This window comes from Pleurodeles waltl, chromosome 4_1 (assembly GCF_031143425.1).
Source record: "Pleurodeles waltl isolate 20211129_DDA chromosome 4_1, aPleWal1.hap1.20221129, whole genome shotgun sequence".
Classification (NCBI taxonomy): domain Eukaryota; kingdom Metazoa; phylum Chordata; class Amphibia; order Caudata; family Salamandridae; genus Pleurodeles; species Pleurodeles waltl.
Genome location: NC_090442.1, coordinates 327,383,553 through 327,399,279, shown reverse-complemented (window position 1 = coordinate 327,399,279; position 15,727 = coordinate 327,383,553). Strand labels below are relative to the sequence as shown.

The 15,727-nt window shown below is 42.4% G+C and overlaps 1 protein-coding gene across 2 annotated transcripts in view; it reads left to right on the top strand.

The window, feature by feature from the left end:
* The window catches only part of ANO2 (anoctamin 2), a 1,564,866-nt gene that overhangs the window by 623,666 nt on the left and 925,473 nt on the right, over nucleotides 1–15,727 (top strand). For both annotated transcript variants that reach the window (XM_069228438.1, XM_069228439.1), the window contains one exon: nucleotides 12,255–12,296. In XM_069228438.1, coding sequence (XP_069084539.1) covers nucleotides 12,255–12,296 — 42 coding nt within the window. The remainder of the gene's footprint in view (nucleotides 1–12,254; nucleotides 12,297–15,727) is intronic.

Sequence of the window (15,727 nt, the reverse complement as noted above, 5' to 3'; positions counted from 1 at the left end):
TTTCAGTGAAAGTGTGGGAAATTTGGTCAAAAGCGTGCAACATATGTTCAGGGTCTAGTTCAGGGTATAGGCAGACCATTACCTGCTCTCTACTTCTCTCTACTAATTCTTCCAATACAGCCTCCAAATCCCCCCAGCCTATTTGCATAAGATACCCTTGTTCTTTTCTCAGCACTATTGGCATGTGCTTGGCTGCTTCTCATTGCCTGTGTCAAATGACATAACTAAAGGATAGTGATCACTTAAACAGTTTTGCAAAATTGAAAAATCAATCACCTTAGGCTTATAGTGCTGAGAAATCAATAAGCCTGCCCTATCCTCTGCCAGTGCAAGTAACATGTCCGATTACCTTGCGAGCTATAAGAGCAATAGTAAGAAAGAAAAAGTATCTATTAAAAAAAGACTTAAAAATATCTCCACTGAGATTTTTTTCAAAATAGGAATAGTCCTCAATGTCACATCCCATTACCCCACGGACAGACTTTTCAGAAGCTGGGCACAATTTACAATTAAAGTCCCCCCTCAGATCCCAATAAATTCCAAATTGGCCTTCCTTAAGATGTTACTAAGTGTCTGTTTATGGGAAACAGCTATGTCTATGTAGCTAGGGGTGACGTTATTATGATACAAATTGAAAATTTCCCTATGTTTGTGTATAAGGTTGTGCATAAGTTTGATCATTTGAAAATTAGGGGAGTATACGTGCTTTTTAATAATCTTCTTATCTAAGGTAGTTGATATCAAAGGTAACAAACCACTTCTATAGTGCCCCCTGTTGATAATGTGGCCAGGGTATGAATTGAAAGAAACCTGGTATTGTGCACTACTTCACTGGCTCAGGTCTCTTGTAAGCAAATAATATCAACATTCGTAATCAATATATTCCAGTCAGCATTCTCCAACTTTTTGAGAAGGCCAGACACATTCCAGAATATACATTTAAAGTCATATTTAGGTTTATCAGATTATCAGCCGATATCTGGTATTAAATCATGTTTAGGTTCTACTGGTTGTACCACATCATCTGGCATTAACCCAGAACATAAATCTTTGACAAAATTGATGTTGTTAATGACTGGTTTGGACTGTTAACCACAGTGGGGGCCATGCTCAGTGATTCCCTTCTCAGGAGCACTGTTAATTTTTCAGCGCTAACACAAGATCCTAGGGGAGAGGTGACTCTGTCCTTCTACTCATCTCCAAGAGGTATCCATCCTTCAATACCAAATATGGTATTTATGCCCTCAGGTTAGCCAGACCATGGACCATGGTCAAAAGATGTTCCTGTGTGAAACAGTCATTCGCCTGTTTAAGAGGCAAAAAGATAGTTAAATGGTATCTCAAAAGGTCTAAAAGCAGGGGCCTCATAGGTAGGGAATTTGGGAATTCTTGTGGCAGCTAGGTGTACAGTTAACCCAAGGACACCGCCATAATCCTTCTAGAAACAAAGCAGGCTGAGTGCAGTCTTCCCAAAAGCAACCCTGCAACACAATCATTCCTAAAGCTGATAATGATATAATCCCCCGATCCCTCTTTTGGCTTTGATCCAACCTAAAAAACATGTTGCACGTTAATTATGTTACCTAATAGGGTTTCATGGCTGTACAGATCTGATGATTTTACCAACCAGTGTACTATTTTGTTTTTTTATCTGCTAGTTATCCTTGTCCTGACAGAATTTAGGCGGAACATTTTTAAAAAATATCACCAGCCAGGTAGCTTCGGGAGATCAAATCTCTGTTTCCGATTGGTGTCTAGATTTTACCTAATTCATCCTTTATCACCTGGGCAGCAACCAGATCTCATTTGATCTACTGCAAAGGTGAGTTACATTTATATTTCGGGCATCCTTGCCCGATAGATCAATAGTGCTGGGTCTCAGGTGTACCTTGTTAGCCCTATGACCATCCCCTCATGCAGCAGTAGTCCTGTCACAAGAGATTCCAGCATTCTGTGTTTGCGAGTAGGTAATGGGGCTGTGAGAAATTGTGTTATTGGTTGACTGGGGTGTGAGTCCTGTTCAAGTAACAGACACAAGCTCTTTCAGGGTGAGCCACAAAAAGTCACTAATTTAACATGCTTAGCCCATTGTAGCTTGGCACAAAAAGCAATCAGGCTAAACTTAGAGGCAATGTGTTAAGTATTTATACAGTACACAAATAGCAACACAATGAAAACACGGCACAAATCCAACACCAATTTAGAAAAACAGAGAACAGTTTAAACATTATTTGACACCAAAACCATGAAAATCCAATTAGTAGAATCAGTGTTCTGATTTTGTTAAGTTTAAGGTTCAAAATAGCAGTCCTCAGTTTTGGAAAATGGCCACCTGGGTACCTTTAGCACCACAAGTTTCTGGGAATGGATGAAGACCTCGTGGGGTTTGAAGACTCACTTAGGCTGGGTCTAGCTGCAGGTTTAAATTGGAAGGACCTGTTATGTCCCTGTGGCTCAGAACAGGAGACCAGATAAACCAGCCCTTGGGGGTCGCTTCTGAAGTCCTGGGTGCAGGTTGTGATGCAGAACTCTCTGGCCACTGAAAGTTCCAGGCAGGCTCCAGGCAGTAAAGCAGTCCTTCCAAGTACAGCAGCAATCTTGCATAGTGCACAGCAGGTCATAGCCACAGGCAGTCATCTGGGAGTCCTCCCGCAGGTCCAGTATTCAACTGAGGAACAGGTCTGAGATCCCTATTTTTATACCCTGGTGCCCTACTCCTAGACGTTGGGAGAGGTTTCCAGAAAGGTTATCTGAAGTTCCAGGAATTTCCTGTCTCCCATGCCCTGGCTTCTAGCTACCTGCACTGAAATGACAGGTTTGTTAAGCCTAATGTGTGGTGACAGAGCCCAGCCTATTCAGCTGCAAGTGGGGCTGTGCTTAGTTCCACTCACTTCAAGTCAGTTAATGGCCCATTCAGGCTCTGCTAATCCCTCTACTGTGTGAATGTCTGGGGTGAATTCAGAAAGTTTCAACTGTCAGTTACACCCAGTCATGTGACCTAAGGCACGCTGCTGGCACAGAGGACTGAGGGCACAAAAATGCCAACTTTCTGAAAGTGGCATTTTCAAACTTGTACTGATAATTCTGACTATACCATTACAGAGATTTTATCATTACAAGTTCATAGATACCAAACATGAGATATCTATCACCTCTGGTTTAGGAATTACAATGTAATTATTTTAAAAAGGAATCCCCAATGTTACCCTATGGGAGGGGTGGGCGTCTCAGTATTGAGTAAACAAGCTTGGGAGTTTCTGACTACTAGAACATATAAAGCCTAAAGTACATGCCCAACCTTTTAATAACACAGCACCCTGCCCTATGATACTACCTAGGGCCTATCTTAGGGGTGACATTTATGTAATAGAAGGGGAGTTTAAGGCATTGCAAGGGGTTTAAATGCCAAGTCGACATGGCAGTGGGACACTGTCCTCAGGCTGCAATGGCAGGCCTGGGACAAGTTTTAAGGTGCTACTTAAGCGGGTTGCAGCCCACTGGTAGCATTTAATTTACAGGCCTTGTGTTTAAGGTATACCACTCTGCATGGATTTACATGTAAATTAAATAAGCCACTCAGGAATATGCCAATCAAACCATGTTTAGGGTAGTGACCACATGTACTTTAGCCCTGGTTAGCAGTGCTAAAGTGCACAGAGTCCTAAGGCCAACAGAAAAAAAATCTAGACAAGTTAGAGGCAAGCAGGAAAACTGTTTTGGGGAAGACCACCCTAAGGCTGACAGGTATAACAGGGGCCTCTGTTCTTATCAACCACCTATGCCTTTACTTGATCAACCACAGTTTTCAGTGAGCAATCAATATTCTTAAAAAATGCACGTAATGGGTCACAAATTTTCTTCAAGGATGTCTCCAGGACATTAATGAGCATAGCATACAATGGCTCATCTCCAGTAGAACTCTTCCCACAAGCATCTTGAGAGAACATAGTGGGTCCTGGTATGGTCGCAGCTTTGATGGTACTTGCTAGTTCTTTAGAAGGTGTAGCAGTAGTTCTAATATTAGCTTTTAGTGGTGAGGAAGGACTTCTTCTGGAGTGACTTCATTACTTACAAATGGCATGATGTGGGGGATACCCGCCATAGTGCTAACATTCAGGTTCTTTAATAGAGCATTTTTCATGTCCCCCAGTCTCTCCTCTGCACACTCAATCTCACTGTTGAACGCTTACATAGAAGTTGTGAGAAAACTAGTGATAGTAGCATTAAAAAGGGCACTTCTTAGAGGATAAAATTGCAGATTTCCTTTCACACATCAGGTCTTACTTGCGTGTTATGTAAAAGCCTTTTAGGGTTAGGAACAATGGAAGCAATGCCTAAATACAGAGCTAAGAGGGATGCCCCAGCCCTGCCTCTTCCTGGCTCAGAAAGGCAGAAGATGGGCAGAAGTACAGGCTTGAGGTAAGTGTTCCAGGCTGTTGAGACCACTCATCTAAAAAGAAAGCCATCTGTAGGCATGATGAAAGATCCCTCAAGCTCCTAAAACACCTCTCAACACTAATGGGATTGACACAGAAGTCTTGGCAGGTGTTTTCCGAAAGGGAAGGAGAATTTGAAGGGTAACAAAAAGACAATGTTAGACCTTGCTGTCAGGTCCAGCTGGGTACCTGGTCCTTCAGGGATGCAATAGGGCAGTGCTCTGTCTGTCTCGTTTAGCAGAATTGTATTATGTCTGTTCCCACCTGTAGACTGCTAATGGTGAACAAAGGATACAGATGTATTAATAACACACACAAGGGTTAAGACTGACACACTTAGGATTTCAAGCACATGGGTACACTAATCACCTTGTACAACATTAGGCACAATCTCACCAAGGTCCTCTCTTCTTGGGTAATGAGAAATGGCACTTGTATGATTTGCTCTCATCCAACTCAATGTCCAATACCAAAAAAAGTTCTAGATTATGATAAGCACTTCAGACCTCTGAACACACAGTGTGACGGGATAACATTCCAATGCACCGTCCAATACTTTTAAGAATCTTTAGAATGTGAGGTTAACAAGTCCCTTATTAGGCTATACCAACAACAACATAAGAGAAAAACAAAGCAAACTGAAGGTTCATTCACAACATAAAAGAAAATGAAACAAACTGTAGCTTCATTCACAATGTTCATCCTAGCTGCTTAAACAATATAGAATCAAAAGTCTTCTGGCGCAATAGTGCAAGCTAGTTTTACTTCGACAGAGCACTATGAGGAGGAAGTGAATAGCTGTATAAAAGTTTCAAGCAAGAGACACGCATGCACTTAGCTGACAGTCTTAATGGGTGTTGGACTCTTTGACCTTCCAGGAAGTCTCCTGGTTGCTGGACTAAGATGGGAGTGCTGAGAGCTGCAAGTCAGGAATGCAGGTCAGGTAGCGCCCAGGGCAAAGGAGCTGACACAGCAGAAGAGAGCCCCAAGCCACGACCACAGGTTAGAATTACCCAATCAAAGGAGTCGATGCAGTGGAGGAACACACCTTCCTCAGGAGCAGGAATGGAGACAAAAAGCCAAGGAGTGTCAGAGTAGGCACTGCTTTTATAGCCAATGATTTCTGGTGCCCCAGCAGCACAAGATCACATTGAGTGGACGTGGCTGTCAAACATGTGAGGAATATGTCCATGCAGGCAATGTGTGGAGCATGTAAACTTTACCTCACAAACCATGTAAACAACAAACAAGCACTGGTAAGCATTCAGCACATCTTAAACATTTGGCATAAATAAGCATTGGTAAACAGACCTTGGCCAAAACAAGCATTGACAGAGAAAATACATCAAAGTACATAAACAAGCAATGGTATAAACAATCCTGGGCAGCGCATCCCTCAATGAGAGTAGGGGCGAGAAACTACCACAGCGATATGGCTGATCAGTAACACTTGTGTCTGCACATTGAGTGGAGGGGAGCATGGAAACTCCTGACAGTCTTGCCCCTCCAAGACCTCCGTAATAGATGTGGTTTTGAGGAAAATTGCATATGGGATCTCCTGATAAGATGGGTGGCATGAATGGCACAGACAGCTCCAAAGAGTTGTCCTTGGGACCATAACTCTGCCCACAACCCTTCCAGGAAAGTAGGTAACACAGGGTGCCATGAACAGGTTTTGAATCTAAGATCCTGTCTTCAAATTCCCATTGCCCATCAACTTACACTGGAGGCAGAAAGGGGGGCAAGGGTATTTATGGAATAGGGATGCAACAGGGAGGCATAAAATAGTGGATGGACCTTGAACTCATCAGGCAAAGCAAGTTTGGTGTTACTGTATTTATGACTTTGATGATTTGGAAGGGTCTGATATATTGGATATTCAGCTTTCTGGCACCTTCTAATTGTACATTTTTGGGTGATAACCATATATGGGCTCTTATCTTGTATGAGGGAGCAGATCCTCTGTGTTTATCAGCCTGGATTTTCGTTTGTTATTGATACTGTACTAGCTAATGCTGAACCTGCAGTTGGATGTACAGCAATGTTCTTGTGGTGTTCTTGCACTAATGAGACTTTATCTCAAATCTGTGTATTCATGAGAGGGAGCATTCATGGCTGGTGGCCAAATAGGCAATACAAAGGATAGACCCCTGCGGCTGTGTGCATGCTATTATTATATACAAATTCCACCAGTGGCAGAGCCTTATCCCACTCAGTAGACCATGTAGACACAAACCACCTTAGGATCTGCTCTAGTGATTGATGGACACATTCTGTCTGCCCATCCGTTGGGAAAGATATGCATAGAATAAACAGGCATCTATGGCTACAGATAAAAAGAAACTACCACAAAACCAGAATATAAACCACAGACCTCCATCGGAAATGATCATGGTAGGTAAACCTTTTAATCTCACAGTATTTTGGAGTTAAAAAATCAGTGAGACCAAGTATTGTGAATACTCTTTTTAGTGGAACAAAATAAGCCATTTTAGTGAGTTAGTCAACTACCACCCAAACTACTGAGGGGTTGGCACCTGATTTCTTTTTTATTGGACATTGATGGGGCAGGTTTGAACATAGTTTCTGGTGTCTGGCACCAGTGTTGGCCACCAGAACCTTCATTGACGCAGTTCCACAGTTTTCTTAACTCCTAAGTGCCCTGCTAACACAGAGTAATGCCCCCAATTAATCACAGCTTTTCATAACTCTTGAGTGGGTACAAATTCTTGGTCTTCATGATACAACAGACCCTCTCTTTTACAGAGTGTAGTTTGCAATGGTGTGTTAGCCTTTTCTGCTTCAAGTTTGTCAAGGAAGTCCTCTGAGGAGCAGAGAGCTATGATTTTGTCTGAAGCTATAATGTTTTAGGGTTGTTCTTTCTCTTTGTCAGAAGTGGAAAAACTGAACAAGATAATGTGTCTGCTTCCAGTTTTGGGTTGCCAGGTCCATAGGTAATAACAAAGTCATAATCATTGAAGAATATTAGCTAACATAACAGCCTTGGTTGCCTGAAAAAAACAGCAGGTTACTGTGGTCCGTGTATGTCGTAACTATGGCCCTCATAATGACTTTGGCGGTCTCAAAGCAAGACCACCAAATCCACGGATGCCAAAAGACCACCAGTGCTGGTGGTCTTCCACCAGCCGTAATATAGTCACTGCTGGACTTCTGCCACATTTAGGGCGGATATCCGGCGGTAGCCAGGCTGGCGGTCAAGGTGCATGGGTGGTGATACCACCCGCCAGTAGAATGCCGCCAGCCGTATTTTGACCATACAGACAGCCTGGCAGTGTCCTGCTGGTGGGGTGCTGCTGGCGGTAGTGGCACCCCTTCCCTGCTGGACAAGGTAAATCAGACGTCCTACAGGGGAAAGGGTGGGAGGGAGGGGGGTGTTGTGTGTGAGTATGTTGTGTTTGCATGTGTGTATGAATGTGTGTGTGTGTGTATGTGTCTGTAAATGTTGTGGTGTATGTGTGGTTGTATGCATGTGAGTGAATGATTGTATGAATATTACAGTGAGTGGGTGTCTGCATGTCAATGTGTATGCATTTGAGCATGTTAGTGTGGATGCGTGTGAGTATGTGTAAGTGAATGCATGTATGGATGAGTGTGAGTGAATGCGTGTTTGGATGTGGAGGTGAATGGATGTGTGTGTGGAGCATGTGGCTGTGTGTGTGTGCATGATTGCGGAGAGAGGATGTGGGCGGTAGGGGGTGCTGTGACTCTAGGGGGTGGGTAGCGCTGTGAACCTACGGGAGTGGGAAGTGCTGTGACTCTAGGTTGGTGGAGGATGGGGGGTCAGGGGATTCCTGGGGTGTGGGGGAGCCATATATGGGTGACAGGGAAGCTATTTGTGGCGGTGCCACCACTGCGGAAACCATGTGGTAGTAGGCTGGATCATTATTCCGCTGGTGGTCTTGTCTGGATTGCCGGTTCAGGGATGCACATGTCCGGCCCTGAGGTTCATACCGCCATGGCGCTATGAATGGAGATGTGGCGGGTTGGCAGCGGCCTACTCGCCACCCTCATAACGTGGCGGTATACACCGCAAGCCTGTTGGCGGCGATACCGCCACATTAACCCTGGCAGTCAAAACACCTCAAGGGTCAAAATGAGGGTCTATTTTTCTAGCCCCTAATAAGTGATGAGTGTAGTTATGGGGAGATGACATATCCCAAAAAATCGGTGGACCTAGTATGAAAGACACATTTTTCCAGCTTGGCGAATAAATGATACTCACACAGCTGTTTAGTGATGAAAAACTGAAAGGCTTCAGGAGTGTTACACAAACCAAAGGGCATCACAGTGTACTTCAGGAGCCCAAACCTGGTCCTAAACACCGTCTTCCACTTGTCTCCTTCAATGACTCAGATAAGGTGGCAGACACCCTATAAATCCAATTTTGCGTATATATAACTGTGGATTACCTCACTTGGTCAAACAAGACCCATATAAGGGGTAAAGGATAACACTTTTTCACTCTTAGCTTATTTACTGTTCGATTGTCTAAGCAGGCACGCAGTTCTCTATTCTTCTTGGAGTTGAAGAATAACAGGTACAACACTGGTGAAGTCGAATGACGTATGAACCCCTTTGGTAACAGGTTGTCAAAGTATTCCCAAAGATAGTAATTTTCAGGCTCTAAAAGGGCGTTAACTCTGCTACACGGAACCAGTCTATGCGACAGTCATAGGACCTATGCAGTGGCAATTGAGAGGCCTTCTGTTTGCAACAAAAAACATTTTGGAAATCCAGTTAAGGTTCAGGAATGCTTCTTGACTCTTCAGGGGTAGTTATGTGTGTCAAAGCATGGTGTAGTGGTATTAACAGGCATGGTGGGTCCTGATCGCAAGAATGACAACAGTGTTTTGAATTGAGAGCTATCTTTCTTGTTGCCAAATCTATTTTTGGGTTGTGCAACTGCAAATCCAGGATTGCACCAACATCTGCAGTATCTGTTAGATCAAAGTGAATCTGCTCCGTATGTCTATTAGCACATCCTATAGTCAACAGAGAAGTCTGAAATACAATGAGCCCAGATGATGACTCAGAGCCATCCACGGCTCTTACAGATTCAGGGGTGTCCTTTCTAATGGTTTTAATATCCAACATCTTAGCAAGACCCAGGTCTAAAAAAGTGCTTGTAGTCAGAATGAAATACCTTGCACATCTGGTTAGACAAGATAAATGTCACTATAAATGTTAAGTGACATGGCACAGTACTGGTAGGGTTCGTCAAATAATGAGAAACCATGTTTTCAGAAACGCTCGATAAATGTACCTCTTTCTTTATCGAGCAGGATATTATTCCACCTGACCATGATCAGTGGGCTTGGGTACCCTCACTAACCATACCACCTTTTTGGGAGTACTAGATTTATTTGTGAACTCTTGGGCAAAATGCCCAGGCTTGCCACAGTACATGGGGCAAATTCACCATCTGTCTTCGGTCTCTTTCATCCCTGGACAAGGGCCCCATTAACCACCTATTTGCGTTGGTTCGATCTTGTCATGAGCGGAACTGGATGCATCTTCCTTTTCAGCTTTGACTACCACTATATGTATATTTCCTTGAGTTCTTTCATCCTACGGCTCACCCAAATGATTGTATAACCGATCAAACTAAGTCCATGAACTCTAAGCACTCTGTGTGGGGGTGGTGAGGTTCACAATTTGGGTCAGAACATCCTTGAGGAGCCCTCGATAAAAGACGGGCATCTGCTTTTCTTCTGACCACTTTGTCTTAGCGATTAGCCATTAAAGAGATAATATAGGACAACAAGTCCTTATTCCCTTGGTCTAAATTCAGCAATTCATTGTCGATGACGTGTACATAAAGATGTTTGGCAAACTGTTTATGCATGGCTTCCTTAAACTGGTAAAGATTGTAAAATGGTGCATCATTATGTTCCATGAAGGGCACAGCCCATGTCGCCGCTTTTCCACCTAAGTATGAAATAATGAAAGTCATTCTAGTTGCACCATTACGAAATGCAGCTGGGCAACAAAGAAAATGCAACTGCCACTGATTTATGAATATGCTATACTTAGAACTGTCACTGAAGATCCTCTCTGTGGCAGCTAAAGGAATGGGTGTGGGTGTAGACACAGTCAAGTTTACAGACTGCAACACCAAGGGTGTCGTAGTAACATGAATGTGAGTCATAGGAGGAGGAAAGTCAAAATGTGGTGGCTGCATGACAGGCCCCTTATTTTTAGGTTTAGTAGCCTCCCCACAGGTTATGCCTGGCTTGTATTGTTGTAACTCTACTTGTGAATCATTGTTTTCTTGCTTTAAGGACAAGCCCTCATGTTATAAGTATGTTAGGGCCCGGGATAAATCCACTAAAGAAGGGGTTTCGTCATACTGTAGGGCTTGGGCAAACCCCTCGAAGGTATCTGTAGCGGGATCCATCACCCAGGCAGTGCTTGTATGTTGTGACTTGGCTTTATGTCAAGATCACTGACCTGAAAAGCAAGTCACATGCAAGGGCAATGAAAGATCCCTCAACCTCCCAAAACCCAATCCTATTGCAAGCAGTCCTATCACCTTTGTGTGTTCGATGTAATGCCCTGGGTGACCATGTAAACTGGCAAATTTTATATTCAGGTATGGGTCCCATTCCCACTGTGCCACTGGAACCAAGCTACCCTAAACTGAAGAACCCCAACCACTGCAAAACCGTCCTTTGGTTGCCTGTTGCCCAGTACATGAAGGGTCTGGCCTCTCAGTTCGAGCTTGAATTTTCCTTCTGAAGAAGGGGCAAGATAGAATTGCATATGGCTGGGTCCAAAATGAGGTGGCATGGTGGGCAAAAGAATGATGTGGTAAAATGCTACAGCAAACGATTGCCAGTGGTTAGACATATTGCGAGCATTCATCTTACCTCCTTTTGTGTGCACCTGCATCCATTTGGGCAAGTGATTGTCAAGGATGGGCAACGAATCTGGGTTTTCTTCCTGCACCAAAAGAACATTTGTGTAGGTTAGCCATTGTTATTGTGCTTAGATAAGAATTCTTGGCTCCAGGATTTGGGTGAACATCACGTGATCTCCGGATTGTAGGTAACTAGGTGAAAAGAAGAAAGCATGAAAGTCCAGAGAGGAAGACATTACTACCAAGAAGTCGGGAAAGCACTGGGAAAGGATCAGTAATTTGAAGATCATAAAAGGGGACCTCGAGTTGGATTTTTTCAGATGAGCTAGAGTTACCTTAGATATGATCAGACAGGTTTATTCATGTGATGTTTTTTATCAACGAGAAGTACAGTGACATATATGCCCGTGTTTTTCTCTTATTGGTTTTATGAAAAACATATTGGGTTAAAAGATTAAATTAAGTTTACGGACGCCTTTGTTAATGCTTTACTGTCAACAAAATCAGGAAACAACGATATTTTTGGTAAAGGCCGAAAATACAATTTGATGATGTATTTTATTTCTTTACTTTTATCCTCTTAATAAATGCCCAGAAAAGAAATGGATTACATATATGATGGTGTAGGCCTATTAAGGCCCTTCGTATATTTCCTGAAATTATGAGTTGGTGTGGGCCAGACAGAGGGTATTTGAGATAAATACACAGTGCAATGCGTACATATAGGCAGCAGCAGCAGACCATTTTTAACGCGTGACGTGTACATGTAACATGCATTGTTCATTTGACAAAACAAAATAAAAATTCAAAGTGTAACTTTTGGTGAAGGTGAAGCACAGTTGTTTCTTGAGGCACTAGATAGCTTTTATCAAACGTGTTCAGTGAGCATTCAGAACTGCATGGCATGTAATGTTCTAAAGTGTCATTTACCTTTACAGGGTGATTATGAACACAGCAATGGTGAAATGAATGAAAGAAAGGTAAGACTTTAAACATTTTTCATATACCTAATTAAAGTATGACAGTTGACATAAAAAAACATCCACTACAGTGCATAAAATGAAGAAGGAACCACTACATAAAACGTAAGATCATATTGCATGACTGATGTTTGTTTGCTTTCAGATGATAACAACTAACAACCCTTACTCTTGGCTGAGCAGAGAGGTATCAACCATGGCGTGTTGCTCTCGCTGTCAGATGACACCGTTGCATTACGCTGGGTGGGCTGGAACCCATATACTTGAGCTAACGTCCAATGCAGCTGCATGCCCGCCAGTGCTTAATTTGTAAATAAAGAGGTGCTGGTGCTCAAAGCCCTTCTCTTAAACACGAGACTGCTTTAATTAAATCTGCCAGCACTGAAAACTGAGGCAACGTAATCCTCAAGTCGTCTCGGGCCTCTTCAATCCATTTACGGCCACCCTTGCCCCTTCAGCTCATCCTGCAACTTTCTACTTTCTCCATTTATGACGCTTTTTAGTTTTTCCTTCTTCCGTCTTATTCATATGTGTCTTTTGCTCGCAGCAATTGCTTGAGGCTGAAGAATAAGCCCCGGCCCTCACAATTAAGTGCCAATGATCAGCACAGGAAACAAGCACAAATTAAGCACTGATGCCCGCCCCATTCTACCACCAGTCCTGAACACTATTGCGTAATTACTGCATGTGTGGTTCACTGAGGAAGTGGTCTTCGGTCGTGCTTTCAGTAGATGACCCTTTATAAGACCCCACACCTGGACGTTCTCACCAGGGCACACTGGGACATCGGGATGTTCTGCAGACTCTCATAAAAATTAGAATAGTGACTTTGATGTACGTCCTTGATGTTTTATAATTGTATGTTAATAAAAGAAAAAGACACCCTTCAGAAACACATTTTTCCCAAATTCTCCAAGAAAGTTTTGAGAAATTTTGAAAGAGAACACATACTTTCTGGTCAGCGCTTAATAATAAAAAACAAAACATCAGTTTAAACAAGTAGTGACTACAAGCTGCAATAAATTAGTGAACTGAAGGTTGATACACTAGATGGCTTGCATAGCTCACAAAGCGATTCAGTACCTGACTTAGAGGTTCACCCAGATCTAGTGTAATTATTGACTGACCATTGCGAAATAGATTCTTGGCTCTAGGAGAACTCTTGAAGTTAAAGTGTTCTTCACGTTCTTGCTAGGGAAAGGTTGTTCCAGATTAGCCAACAACCTGTTTGGTCCTTGCATCCATCAATGTCTTGAGAAGAAGTGTTGCAGTGGTATTATTTATTAGTTCAAAAACATAGCCAATACAAACGGTAGCAGTCAAGACCAGATACATCTTTTTCAATAGCATTTTCAAGAATTGAGGCTTCTCAGAATTAGTCATATTTCATTGCTATGAGTTCACACTTTAAAAATCAAAGAAGTACAAGACGTCCTTACCTTGCTTCTCGGAGGTCAGGCCAGGGGTATTCCTCTGGATCTGCATCTTTACTACTTAACAGAAAAAACACAGTCCGATTCTCTTGGGGTTGGTCTAGTGATCTCTTTTGTTGTTCATATAATGTTTTGTGAAATGCCCACGGTGTGCCTTTCCATTTCAGAACTGAATCACTCCATGTTATGCACCCTGTATTCCCTGTCTGTAAGGGACACAGTCATCCAATTGTTCTTCAGTTTGCTCTCCACTATTCTTTTTTGTGTGTATGGTGGTCGTATCTAGTGTTTCGGTGATTGTAATGAGGTCAACTCACAGCAGTTGATTTTGTATACTCCAGTTTGGACCTAGGTGCAGACACATTTAGCAGTCATACTGAAAGCTTTGTCTGCGTGCAGGGCAAAGGTCTCATCTCTTTCTAAGCCAATAATATTGAGAGGAATGAGGCAAGTGAAGGCTCTGTTGGCTGAGATCATTATGTCATAAGACCAAGAAAAGTATGGAAATAACCGACAATACCCGGATTACAGCTGGTGATAGTCGTTTGTTTCCATTATATGGATGACTTTGTTGAGGATGGTGTCCATGAGTCGATTGTTGTTCTTTTCATCCAGTCAAAGGTTGAAATCCAATATCAAAGTGATTCTCTATTTTGGGTACTAGGTTTTGCGGAGCTGAATTGCTTTGTTACACACAGACGAAGGTAGAGAGGTCGCATATTTGTGAAATCAGCCAAACATTATGTTGCATATGCACACTGGCTAAAAGGAATACTAGTTGCATGATTTTATTTTTATGGTCCAGGCGACGTCTCAATTGATCTTGACTAGTTCGGCAATCCCTAAAAGGTATGTTTTCAATTATCCTGTAAAGCGAAATAAAGTGGGTAGCTTTAAAACGTTTAATTGCAGGCAATTCTAACTTTTAGGGAGTCAGGAAGTGAAAGGCTACTGAAGGCTTCCTCACTGCCTGTGGTTTTCTGTTTTGGTTTTCAGGAGACTGTTGCTGTGCATCATATTAGTGCACTGATGTAGTGAGTTTCTCGACGGTTTGTTTTGGAGTTGTGATGAATAACGTGCAGATTTTGCAGGTTGTCTTGAATATGACTTGCGGTTCAAATGAGAGCCAGTTAAAAGGCACAAGCGGTGGTTTCATATTGCAGAGGTTGCATGCATTAATTCAACCAAGCTGTTCCGCTTTAGATGTGTCTACTGATACAGATTCTGAAATGACTCAGTGGTACATCATTTAATGGAGGCCGCTAGTGAGAATCTGTAGTTTTCCCAGAATCTGGAGATGTGAGGGGATGTTTTTAATGTTTTTAGAGAGGATATGTATACATTCTTTGGCGTCACGCAACAGGCCTAGAGATGTTGTTTTCGGTGACTAACCATGAGAAGTTTATACTTTGTGTTAGTGAAGACAGCCATCTTGTTGATAAATTGCCTAGTCTGAGCATTCCTGAGAAGAAATTCGTTTAAAAAAAAATTATCGACAAGTTTAAAGTTCAAAATCAATACTTTCTCAGGAAGTTGACATCATCTGATTAATCAGCTGTTCATTCTCATGCGGGTTCATTTGGGATTACCATCTAAATTCGTTCTGAAGAAAGAAACCTATAGGTCAACTTGAATATTTCCTGTTACAGGAACCTTTTTATCACTCCAATGTACTTATGAAGAATGTAGTGTTTCTATCGGTATAATCATTTTTAATTTGCAAATTGTAATTTATTTAAATGTGTTCTTTGCCTGCTCATTGTCATGGATGTTTTTGTTCATTTAAAAGCTTCCATTCAGTGTTGTATATAGGCATCGACCAATTTCCCAAAGAGATCCGGTAAACCAATTCCTCTATTTTTCTTAAATATGCTCAAGACAGCTGAAATCGTCAAGTCAAATACCGATAAGAAATGATAATAACCAGGGAATCTTTGTGGTATCCTAATTCCAGCGGTTGGTCATCATTTCTAAGGGGACGTTCTGGGTTAACCCTGC